Below are 12,680 nucleotides of genomic sequence, written 5' to 3'. Positions count from 1 at the left end.
ATCAAAGCAACCATCTCGGCCAAATTTATCTTCACCGTCCTTTCTACTGGAATCATTTATTCCCCGGCCCTATGATTTATGTAAGCAGATGATGATACACATTGCAGAGCCTCTCGTCCCTCTCACTTTTCGTTTGATGAGACGTTAGCCCGTTTAGAATGAAGCGAAAAGGCAATTTGCAGTCTACCGGGGAAGCACTAGCAGCGAAACATTGCGCGCCCCAGTGTGTGCAAGCACCCCCCCCGGCCCACACGATAGTACGTAGTCGTACGCTTCCCTTGCATGCTCTGAAAGCACTAGAACGGAAGCGACACCAACAAAATGGCTACCGTTGAAAGACGGGCATGTATTTGCACTTTGGTCTCTAGTAGTTAGAACAACTCTGACTTTGGATACATTGACGGGTTTGAACCCGGAAGAGGAAGACCGGTGTCAGTGATTCTAGACGGGAGGCCCTGTGGGCTTGCGGGGAAAATGCCAGTGGCCGTGATGGCGGAAAACCCGGTCTCCTTCCAGAGGTTGTTGGAGCAGTGCGAGGAGCAGGAACTTGAGGTGAGGCGTTTAGTGTTCCTTCATTATACGTAAGGGAGCTGGCAGGACGGCGGTTCTCTACCGTAGCTGTACTCCGGTGGGTGGCAGATCGGGAGCTATGGTTGCAAATCGGTGGTAACGCTGCTGATTTCATGGGCTGTGTTTAGATGCATTTAGCTACAGAATACTCTCGTGTATATAGTACATAGTGAAGCGCTCTACGTCTTTTGTGTACGTTTAAGTGTGACATCATGTCTGGAACTGCGTTACCTCTAGTGGCATTAGTAGTTTTATTTTCTCTAGGTGATTCTGGGCTGGTGTTGTTTTTCTGTCAAGTGCACATATATTTACATTATGGTTTAAAACTGCATTATGTCTGTTCAGGCTCCAGGAGGTATTGCAACACCCCAGGTGTACAGTCAGCTTCTAGCGCTATACCTTCTACACAATGACATGTAAGTTATTCTTCCTAACTCTCTGATATTATATGAAAGATACATCTATGCAGCAGCTGTAACGTACTAAATAATACACTTCTGTGCAGCTGTTCTAATCATTTTATATTTTAAATATATTTTTTTGTTCTGGTTGTCTTCTGCAACTACTGATTGCTCTGCAAGCACAACATGATGACCCATGTTACATTCGGGGACATTAATATATTTCATGATGATTCTTGCTTCATCATATCTGTGAAAATGAGTATTGTGAAAATGAGTAAAAATTTAAAAATGCTTTTGGAAATCACAATTTCTTCATTTTACAACATAACTCACAAAGATACAATTAATTGTTTAGATATCATTTTCTGTGTGGTTTTTATAGATTCAAATTGTGAGATGGCCGTTGGCAGGGCTCATACGGATTCATTTGTGAATATGTGTTAATGCCCTATAAATTCAGGGATTTCCCCACAGTGGTGATAAATCTTATGTTCAGATTGTTTAATGTTACTACAGCCACTTATTTTACTGGTAGGAATATGCTAATGAGCCATTGTGTGTTCACTGAGGGCCTCTTTGTGATGTCACAGTAGCTGTGCAGTAGTCAGCGTGATTTCCACAGACCATTCCAGTCTGCAGTTAGTGTTTGGAGTGTGAAGTCGTGACTACTGCAAGACCCCCCATATCTGAATATAGATAGATTTAAGATGTGGAAAAACGTTAATATGGAAGAGGAGGAGATAGAAGAGAAGGAGGTGGAAGAGGAGGAGATTGAAGGAGACGAATTTGAAAGAGAGATGACCCAGAAGAGTGGAAGCAAACCTATGAGGAGGAGGAGCAGCCGCCGCTTATTCAAGCGAAAGCGACCGAATTCCACTATCAAACGGTTCCTGACCTTTGCCATGCCCATGTTCTGTCTTAGATTCCTTTTCAGTGAGCCGAATGAATTTTTCATGACAAAATTCTTCCTTGGTGCTGGAGCTGGGGGTATGATTGGCACTGGAATCTACTTTTTGTTGGTACATCCAATGAATCTATATCAAGAAAATAAGATAAACCTTCTATATGGGATATCAGGAACCTTTGCCATCGGATGGGGTACATCTTCTCACTTTCGCTGTGCCACAATCATGATGGCACCAAATATTTTGGGCAAAGAAGGCCGTGCTTACCTGGTGATGTATGTACTAGAGTCTATTTTTGATGGACCTGTCAGCAACCTGCAGCATAACATGGAGGATGTTGCAAAATCCATTGGGTGCACGGTGGAGCTCCAGATAAACCACACAAAGTTGTCCTGGAAAGTTATTATAAACCCTTTCAGAAAGATAATTGAAGACTTGGTAAAAGGGGCAAAAGAACTTAAAAATGACACCAGCGGCATAAAATCTGTTTTTAAGGAGACAGATTCTGAGGTGCAGAGCTCTGAAGGCTATGATAAAAAGCTTGAGGAACAGAAAGAAAAGGAGACAAAAGAGGAAAACAAGACTCTTGACACTCTGCAGAAGTTCAACCTGAAGTCTATGCTGCGCTGTGAGTTCGTTATTGAAAAAGGTATTGAGAAATGCCGTGAGTGGTTTGCCAAGAAACATGACGATTGTATGAAGGCCATTCCCCTACCTGTCCTTAACCATCTCTTGTGCCTTCCTATGCAATTCAAATTTTTGTGCAATATCATGAATGTTGTAAATACATGGTGCAAGAAGAAGATCCCTATGGAAGCCAATTTTGGAACAATCTATGATAAGGTCAATGCGACTATGAATGGAATGGACGATGGCTTTGCTAGCAAAATAGCAATCGTTAAACAAGAACAAAGCATGTTTCTTGGCATGAACATTTCTAAAAAGGAGATCACAGAGGAGATTACAGAGACATTAGAGCAGAAGAAGTTAGGTATGAGGAAGGTTGGGTCCTTTGTCCGTGTTGTCATTTCCTGCACATTTGTTTTCATCTTTATCTCTGCCTACAAGTATTGCCACCAGTACAACACCAACATTAGGTTTGATAACGCCTATGTAACAACCTACTTCAGGCAGATTGATGCTCGCAGGAGGAAACGGAATAAGAGACACCTTCTACCCCTGAGGAAGGGAGAGCGCAAGAGCTTTGTGTTTCCCTGGAATCCAGCGGTTCAGGACCTTGAGATGAAGACAACAATGATGGAGTTTTTCCAGTGTGTTCCCATGCTCACCTTCCTCATCTTAGCCTTAACTACAGACTGGATCCTTTATCACCTATTCCAGATTATCCGGAAACATTCGCACATCTCGTATGTGTTCTCCAGTCACCACAAACTGGAGGTCCTGGTTGGAGGTGATACTTTTATTTCCAAGATATTAAGGCGTACGATTGGTAACCTCAACAGCTCTTCTGCCACCATGCACCTGAGTAATAACACCATGTGTCTATTAAATCCGATTCGGATGTCAGTTGAGGGCTATCTGTGGTCTTGCCTTCCTGTGGTCGGACTCCTGTCGCTCTGCTTTGTCCAGGTGTATATTGGCCGTCTCCGCAGAGTGATTGCTGCCTTCTTCTTTCCAAAGAGAGAAAAGCGGCGCGTTCTGTTCCTTTATAACGAACACCTGAAGAAGCGGGCTGCATACGCAGAAATAAAAAGGAAACAGATCATCCGCAGGGCCAGAGCGAACAGACTTGGGCTGAAAAGCTTTGCTTCTACCCTGCACCGTTATTTGAGCTGGATGCGCCCGTTCATTCGCAGACGCTGTATTGTGTGCAGTTCTAGTGAAACCAAGGACTCGTATGTGTGCGAGATAGCAGACTGTGGCACAGTATACTGCAGGCAGTGCTGGAGAGATATGAAGCGCTTCTGTTATGCATGTACACCTCATGAAGACTCCGTCTCTGACAGCGAGAGTGATGAGGATGAATTGGAATGATCCCAGGAATTCCACCTGCATATGTTTACCACCAAATGCAATAAACATTCTGGGGTCACCTGGTGGCAATACAAAAACCAATAACAAATAAAACTAATTATAATTGGTATCTTATTTAGTGTTTCTGGTGATAGTGTTACACAAAAGGTGGTAGTAGTAGAAGGTTGCAAGCTCATCCAGTGCAGGAAGCTAATCATGGATGAAAGGTTGTCCCCTCAGCGTATTGCAATTGTTCTGAGTTTCGGAGAGAAATGTAGACAAAGATACAATATGAGGAGAACAAAACATACCAGCAACGTGTCCCAGTCCTAGATCCTTTCTTCCCCCACAGTCCTTCTTTTCTAGGAGCTGAGAACGGATATGAGGGTATCATAGTGTTCCAGAACAGAAATTGCCAATAGTGTGTATAGAAACAACAGAAACCAGAGATAGATTGTGCAGATATTTTCAAGTGCCTACATATCACTAGGACACAGTCACATAAAATATTTTTAGCTCCATCTCGAAAACAAGTATCCCTCTCCTTGTTTAATTTGTTTACAAATAGTTATAGTTTGTGTTGGGAACATTGGGTAAATTTAACTAGTCTATCTACCGATATTTGTTTTTTAATATTTTTCTATGTGCCACTGTTAAATATCCCCATTGCATACCTCTCGGGTTTCCCATCTTCAGACACTGTACTTTGTAGCTGCCCCACTGTCTTAACTATTCTGTGCGGGGTCATCATGGCCAGTCGGGGAAATCCTCTAATCTCCACTGGCTGGCCCAGGGAGCTGTACTGGATATCTGTGCGTTGTGTTGCGATCAGGTGTGTATGCCCAGTTCTAGTGTACCAGGCCTGCTAAAGAGGCAGCATCAAGGCAGCTCTCCTTTCAGTGGTATAGTTCTAGAGCCATTGCGTGTAGTGCAGAGTAAGTGTATGTGTGTGTGTGTGTATATATATATATATATATATATATATATATATATATATATATATATATATATATATATATATATGTGTGTGTATCTATATATTACACACAGAGCGTATTGGCCCGATTATAGGCCGCACCCAAAAAGTTTGGTGAGAAAAGGGAAAATTTATTTTTAAAGAAAAAATACAAAGTGGAATGGTGAAACAGTATCTTATCTAATGAACAGGAATACGTGTATTCTAACATGTTTGGTATCCATTATGCAGTTAGTCAGCATAGGTTATATGCAAATAGCAACTTAAAATGGCTTTTGGTTTTTCATGTGCACCCCCCTTAATTCATAATACACCTTACTTTAATTTCCTTCTGCCCCTTCCCTGATATGACATTCTGGTCCCTAGATATCCCCCCACTTACCAATGCACCCCAAGACTCCCTGGGCTCGACAAATCCTAGGTCGCCATGGCGACTGAGAATTTTGTCCTGACGCCTAGGTCAGGGGTGTCCAACGTCCAGCCCGCCGGACTTCAATGTGCGGCCCGCGTGAGCAAGACCAGACTGGCCCTTGTCACCGTGCAGCACGGTGTAAGTAAGCCGGCCCCTAATAAAATTAAAGCGGTCTTACCACCTCACACCGTGCTGCTGAGTGGCAGTGCCTTAGTGAGGCTCTTCGTCCCACCTCTTTCAAGACTTGACGCTCAAGGGGGCTGGGCTCACAGAAGAGTTCTTTGTGACTGGGAGAGGATCTTCACATCGTAAAAAATATATATATATTTTTTAAATATATATATATATATATATATATATATATATATATATATATATGTGTGTGTGTGTGTGCGTGTGTGTTCAAGGAGAGTGGGAGGGATTCCCTTGGGACATTAATTTTTGTCGTTAAAAATAAAATCCTGGCTCCTAACTTTTTTTTGCTGGCTCCTAGATTCAAAACAAACTTGTCAAGCCCTGATATACCGTATTTGCTCGATTATAAGACGAGGTTTTTTTCAGAGCAAATGCTCTGAAAAATACCCCTCGTCTTGTAATCGGGGTCGTCTTCTAACCAGACCTCAAATAGAGGGGGGTGAGAGGGGAGGGAGCAGAGGGAGGTGAGAGGGGAGAGAGAGAGGGGTGGGAGAGAGAGAGTTTGTGTTAGTTAAATGTGTGTTAAATGGGGGCATAGGGCATTTCTGGAATGCCTTATACCCCTATATGGCACTCTGGCATTTAGGGGGTTAAAAGGCATATTATGGGGCAGAGTGGGATATAGGGAGGTATAAGGCATTTCAGGAGGCAGAGTGGCATTAAGGGGGCATTTAATAGAGCACTCTGCCTCCTGAAATGCCTTATACCTCCCTATATGCCACTCTGCCCCATAATATGCCTTTTAACCCCCTAAATGCCAGAGTGGCATATAGGGGTATAAGGCATTTCTGGAGGCAGAGTGCTCTATACAATGCCTTTTAACCTCCTTAATGCCACTCTGCCTCCTGGAATGCCTTACACCTCCCTATATGCCACTCTGCCCCATAATATGCATTTTAACCCCCTAAATGCCAGAATGGGATATAGGGGTATAAGGCATTTCTGGAGGCAGAGTGGCACATAGGGGGTCAAAAGGCATACCATGGGGCACAGTGGCATATAGAGGGTTAAAAGGCATATCATGGGCCACAGTGCCATATTGGAGTGGCAAGCCTGGGGGCAGATGTGCGTAATTGGGGGACAGGTTGGAAAATACAAGGAAATAAAAACAAAAAATATTTTTCTCAATCATAGCTTTTATTAAAAAAAATAGTTTACATGAATTAACATTTACTGATAAAACTTTTTTCCTTTAGGGTCGTCTTATATTCAGGCTTTTTCTTTTTTTTCCTAAGTTAATATTCAGATTTTCGGGGGTCGTCTTATAATCGAGCAAATACGGTATATATATACACACACACACACACACACACGTGCACAATCACTGGCCACGTTATTAGGTACATCTGTTCAATTGCTTGTTAACACAAATAGCTCATAAGCCGATCATATGACAGCAACTCAATGCATTTAGGCATGTAGACTAGACTATTATTTTCATAATCGATTATTTTTTCGATTAATCAGGAAAAACAAACTATGCAAATTTTTCGTTTATTTAAAATAAAAAAGTATCATTTACATTAAGATGTGCCATTAACACTTATCTCTTTATCACAATGACATTTCACGATTTGCCTTATTTTACTGACATAATAATTAAAGCTATATTTTAACAAGAACCCAAAAAATACCAAAAAAAGCTTTACTAGTAAATATTCATGTAAACTATTTTTGCCCAGTTATGCCCACCTCACCCCCAGCTTTCCTCTCTGCCCCAGAAATGCCTTATACCCCTATATGCTACTCTGCCCCCATATATGCCTTATAGCCCCCTATATGACTTTTACCCTTGATATGCCACCATGCCTCTGATATGCCTTTTACCCCTATATGTCACTGAGATGCCACTGTGCCCCCTGATATGCCTTATGCCCCCCCCGATATAAGAAAAACTGACATCTCTAAAATAGGTATAAAAATATTGACAAAAAAATAAATACACAATACAATACAAATAAACTTACCAGTGCATCCCTAGACTTGTCCCCTGTGCTTCAGGCTCCCTGGTATCTAGTGGGGGCAGCCGGAGGAGGTCTGGTTTAGTAGATGTGATTTGTAAATCTAATTTTATATTTCTTACTGCAGCAAATGAGTGATTGTTTGGTAACTGATGCTTGTATGTTTTACCAGGAATAATGCCAGATATCTCTGGAAAAGAATACCACCTGCCATCAAATCTGTAAGTAGTGTGTGCTTATAGCTTTACTGTGCAAAACATACTTACTTTACTATAAGAAACGAATGCCCTATTTTTTATTTTTATTAGATAAAAAGATAAGCAGTACTGCAGCGCAGGGCAATACATGTACAGTACTACTTCAGTTAACGGAAAGCTCAAGAATACAGTAAAAGCCGTGTACAATTCCAGACATGGCACGTATGGCTAGCACATTGGTGGAATCAGGGAAAATGAAAAATGCCGGTGCGCTAAGCTAGTCTCAGGCTCAAATAATACAATCGTTTTTTGTATACATTAGTGGAATCGGCCTGGGGAAATAGGGAAGTGGAGTGGGTGAGGGGGTTGAAGGAGATGGAGATAGTCCTCAGCCTCTAGACTGTCCATCAGAGAGCACTCTCTCAGCATGCTGTGGATAAGCATGCGGCGGTCAGACTGTGACCTGCTCCCTCCTCAACACCAGGCGGTTCCTGACAAACCATAGAGCGTCCTTTACACAGCACATGACACGCACATGAGATGAGCGTTATCAATTGCGCAGACCTTCCCCGGCTGTCAGGGAGGAGACAACAGGTGAGGAGGGCCCTGCTCAAACGAGCTTACAATCTAGAGGGATTTCGGGTGTATTACGCAATAGGTAAAAGTGCCGTCGTTAGGAATAGACCACCCACACTAGTAAAAGTATTGCAGGAGAGGGATTTAATTTATATACAGCCCAATTTGAAATGGCTTTTTAAGCAAACGATTTTAAATTCAATATGAGCAGAGGTTTTACTTTTTTATTCTTTAGGTATATAGTAGAGAAGGTAATATTTCGAGATGCTGCAGTCTGTAAAAGTCACTGTATTTCTTATTTTGCAGGCCAATGCAGAGCTGGCTGGGATTTGGGAGGTGGGACAGAGGATCTGGCAGAGAGACTTCCCCGGAATCTACTCATCCATTGCTGCCAACCAGTGGTCAGAAAACATTCAACCAATCATGGAGGCTGTAAGAGGTATAGCACTGTCGTCCAGTGAATTCTGAAATAAAATTGAAAGTATAGGTTACTCCTGGTTTGTGCCTTTACATTATATAGTGGTGTTTTTTGTTTTTTTTCTTTCAACGGACCTCTCTTGGGGAGCGTTGCAAAACAGTTACTAGATGGAGCTGTCTTCTCCAAACAAAGAGAAGAGAGGGTTTTTTTTTTGTGCCGCTAAATACTTAGTTCCACTGCCCTCCTTTACTGCATGGCGTAAAATATCAGGTAACAGCAACATTCTGGTATGGTTTGGCCATGAGTGTCTCATAGGGTAAAAGTTTAGACCATTAGAGCAAATTGCAAAAACCAATGTAAGTTTGGTATGCGGTTGACCCCAGAAGTGGCCAGTTAAATACAGTGTGAAGCAATGTTAATGAACACACTTCTCCTATATTATTTCTCTTTCTGTTAGATGCAACACGGCAGCGTGCCTTTGGCTTGGTGTCCCAGGCATACACCTCAATCTCTGCTGACGATTTTGCAGCCTTTGTTGGTCTTCCAGTAGAGGAAGCTGTGAAAGGTGCGTGCTGTGTACTAATTAAGCATGTGATATTTCTAAGTAATTCATAAGGTGGTATGACCAGTGCTGTTTACTAGTGATGTTGCATCTGTCATGTTGTCCAGAAACTAAGTCGGCATTAAGAGACATTGGAAGTGAATCAGTGTGTCATTCGACAGAAAACAAAAGAAGTGGTTCATGTGCCAACGTGATTAAAAAAAAAAAAAAAAAAATGACACAAAATATCTTGTAAACACAAAATGTAAAAAAAAGTATACTGTATTTGCCAGAATATAATTGGGGTTAAGCACAGGGATGCACAATTTTTTTTTTTCTCCTTTCATTTAGCCCTGCTGTGGGCAAGCATCAGGGTTAGGATCCAGATCCCTCGGAAGCTCTGCAGGGGACCTGGATCCTACTCTCCGGCAGCCGGTAAACGTCTGCGTGATGCAAGTAGACAACCTCCGCTGCCGGTACTTCTGGAAGATTGGCATAGAAGCCTCGGTGGAAGTGCCGGCAGCGGAGGTTGTCTAGGCGCATCACGCAGACATTCACCGGCTGTGGCGATGCGCGTAGACAACTTCCACGGCAGGCACTTCTGCCGGTGATTCACAGTCATAGAAGCCCCGGCGTAAGTGCTGGCAGCAGAGGTTTGCCTTGAAACAAAATCTAATTCGTGTGGGTACATTAAACATGAAAAAGGTGAATTGTGAACAAAAATGTGGTAAAAATGTCTGTTACGAAGGGGTTGAAGTAAATGTACAGAAAACCTGGGTTGGAGCATGCCACGCAATGCTGTATACTTGTGTATGAAACACACAATATATATATATATATATATATATATATATATATATATGTAACATTTTAAGGAGAGATGATTCCATGATTTGACAAATTGTATGCATTGCACTTGCCAATTTTTGGTGATCTCTTGTGATTTGTTCAGGGGTCTTGGAGCAGGGCTGGCAGGCTGATTCTGCTTCTCGCATGGTAATGCCCAAGAAACCAGGTAGGTGGAGTTCTTCTTCATCCTCTGTTGCTGGTGTTACTTCAGATCATATATCTATCTATAGGTCTATGCAGTAAAGTAACAGCAACTACTGGAGGGGTACCTATGTTTGGCTTCATAAGATAAGTGCAAAGCAAGTTTCCCTCGATTTACTTTTATGTGACGACATTTCAGTATTAAAAATTCAGAGAAGACTATGCATCCATACTATGCAAATAATGCTAGTTTGCTATTATTATTATTATTATTTAATGCTCTATATCGCACCAACATATTCTGTGGCACTCTACATTGGGTAAACATGACATAACATGTAAATGACATAATTCCACTTACAGAAACAAGAGGTAAAGAGGGCCCTGCTCAAGAGTTTACAATCTAGAAAATATATGCCCCTAATTGCTAGCCTATCACCAATGATTTATTTGTAAATGCTTCTCCCCACACATGAGAGCTGTTTGTGTATAAAGATATGTGTACACCCTCCTTGTATACACCTATGAGCCATAACATTATGACCACTGACAGGCGAAGTGAGTAACACTGATAATCTTGTTAATCATGGCACCTGTCACTGGGTGGGATATATTAGGCAGCAAGTGAACATTTCTTCCTCAAAGTTGATGTGTTAGAAGCTGGAAAAAGTGGACAAGCATAAGGATCTGAGCAACTTTGACAAGGGCCAAATTGTGATGGCTAGACTACTGGGTCAGAACATCTCCAAAACTGCAGCTCTTGTGGAGTGTTCTCTGCAATGGTCTTCAAAAATGGTCCGAGGAAGGGAAAGGTGTGAACCAGTGACAGGGTCATGGGCAGCCAAGGAACATTAATGCATGTGGAAGGCGAAGGCTGGCCCTTATGGTCAAATACAACAGATGAGCTAGTGTAACTTAGATTGCTGAAAATGTTAATGCTGGTTCTGACAGAAAAGCTGATCCCTGTCCTGAAAACACCTACAATGGGCATGTGAGCATAAGAACTGGACCACAGGGTATGAACCACATTTTCTTTTACATCACATGGATGGCTGGGTGCATGTGTGTTGGTTACCTGGAGAACACATGGCACCAGGATGCATCCACGGAAGCCCCAACCTCACAACTTAAAGGACCTGCTGCCAACAACTTGGTGCCAGATACCTAAGCACACCTTCAGAGGTCTAGTGGAGTCAATGCCCCGAAGGGGCAAGCTGTTTTGGGGGCAAAAGGAGGCCCTGCACAATATTAGGCTGGTGGTCCTAATGTTATGGGTAATAGGTGAAAGTAATAAACCTTGGCAGACATGCTTTATTTTAAAGAAACTTAACTCTGTATCTTGAAGAATGAGATCATGTGTTCTGACTTTTTTTTCCTTTCCCACACAGATTCAGCTCCCCTGTCTCTGATTCCCAATGAGCAGCAGCTGGCCAGACTTACTGACTACGTGGCTTTCCTAGAGAACTAACGCATCCTTCCCATCGGAGATGAAAATAAGGAACACAAAAAAGAGAAGCAAGAATCCCTCCAAATTGACCACACTGGGCTCTAAAACCCCACCTGTGATAAGCTGGCTTATTCATTTTATGAGCTGTACTTTGGCCAAAAGGGGTTAATGTGCATGCAGGGGGGTGTTATCATGAAATGGCTTATGTTGTGTGGCTTAACCCTTTGCTGACCCCTCTGACAGTGACAAAAGGGAAAATATTAAGAAAATGCTTTGGTTTTCTTCAAACCTGATAACCTAGTTAAGAAGCTTGAGATCTGTAAAGTGGATTCTTGGAGAGACTTTGTGGCAACATCTTATGGTTAATTTTCCTAAGTAGTCCTCATACAGTTAAATGTCCTCTATAACACACAGAATCCACTATGGACTTTTTTCCAGCATTGCCACCCCCCCCCCCTCTCGGATATGTACCTCTACTGCTAAACAGGGGAACGGTCGATTTTGTTAACGTCCTTTCCCTCCTCCTGAGCTTTCAGCAGGACCACAAGGTGGCGCTGCGTAGCTTCATTAAATCCCTCTGCATGAAGGAGAGGTCAAATGTTTTAACACACAAACACTGCGTTGGGATGGTTACCTCGTAGCAGTGTCATTTTTGCCACAATGTAGCCTGGTGTTAGACATTGTTTAGTAAGAATTTGACCCATTAAACAGTGTTTAGTACATAAATCAACCTGTGTCTCATTATTCTTGACCAAAATGTGTAATATTGATTGCATTTTTCTTAAATTTTCTGATCAATTGCAAGGGTTAAATACACTCTAAAGGCTGGTATTGCTCGGGCACCCTGGGCACATGGTCATAGAAATTATTTAGAACTTCAAATGCTGCAGTCCAGCCAGTGCGTTGCATTTCTATAACTTTGTCTTAAAACAATTTGCAACAGAGATCAAAATGCCATACATCGTAAAATCTGGCCTGCAGGAGGACCAGATCTTCTTCTGCAAGGGTTAGGGCCACTGGAACAGTTGCTAGAGGAGGGGGGATGCTCAAAAGCTACCTAACTCCTCTCCTTTCCAGAAAAGCTAGACCTTTTTTAGAGGACCTGGCTCCACCA

The 12,680-nt window shown here is 42.3% G+C and overlaps 1 protein-coding gene across 1 annotated transcript; it reads left to right on the top strand.

Moving 5' to 3' along the window:
- The first annotated feature begins 395 nt into the window (after window positions 1-395).
- Window positions 396-12,292, top strand: COPS8 (COP9 signalosome subunit 8). Its single transcript, XM_053471246.1, has 7 exons — window positions 396-552; window positions 916-986; window positions 7,570-7,618; window positions 8,477-8,609; window positions 9,046-9,153; window positions 10,082-10,144; window positions 11,508-12,292. Exons 1-7 carry the CDS (start codon window positions 475-477, stop codon window positions 11,585-11,587), a joined length of 582 nt encoding a protein of 193 aa, XP_053327221.1. The 5' UTR covers window positions 396-474; the 3' UTR covers window positions 11,588-12,292.
- Window positions 12,293-12,680: the final 388 nt, after the last annotated feature.

The sequence above is a fragment of the Spea bombifrons genome, chromosome 7 (genome assembly GCF_027358695.1).
Source record: "Spea bombifrons isolate aSpeBom1 chromosome 7, aSpeBom1.2.pri, whole genome shotgun sequence".
NCBI lineage: Eukaryota > Metazoa > Chordata > Amphibia > Anura > Pelobatidae > Spea > Spea bombifrons.
Note: the sequence above shows the minus strand (reverse complement) of the source record. Positions and strands in the feature narration are given on the sequence as shown.

What these genes read in the sequence shown, in the direction of transcription:
- COPS8 (XM_053471246.1), top strand. Translation starts at nt 475, where the DNA reads ATGCCAGTGGCCGTGATGGCGGAAAACCCGGTCTCCTTCCAGAGGTTG. An exon ending in TACCTTCTACACAATGACAT is followed by an intron (nt 987 to 7,569) that starts GTAAGTTATTCT and finishes ATGTTTTACCAG; the next exon opens with GAATAATGCCAGATATCTCT. An exon ending in AATCATGGAGGCTGTAAGAG is followed by an intron (nt 8,610 to 9,045) that starts GTATAGCACTGT and finishes TCTTTCTGTTAG; the next exon opens with ATGCAACACGGCAGCGTGCC.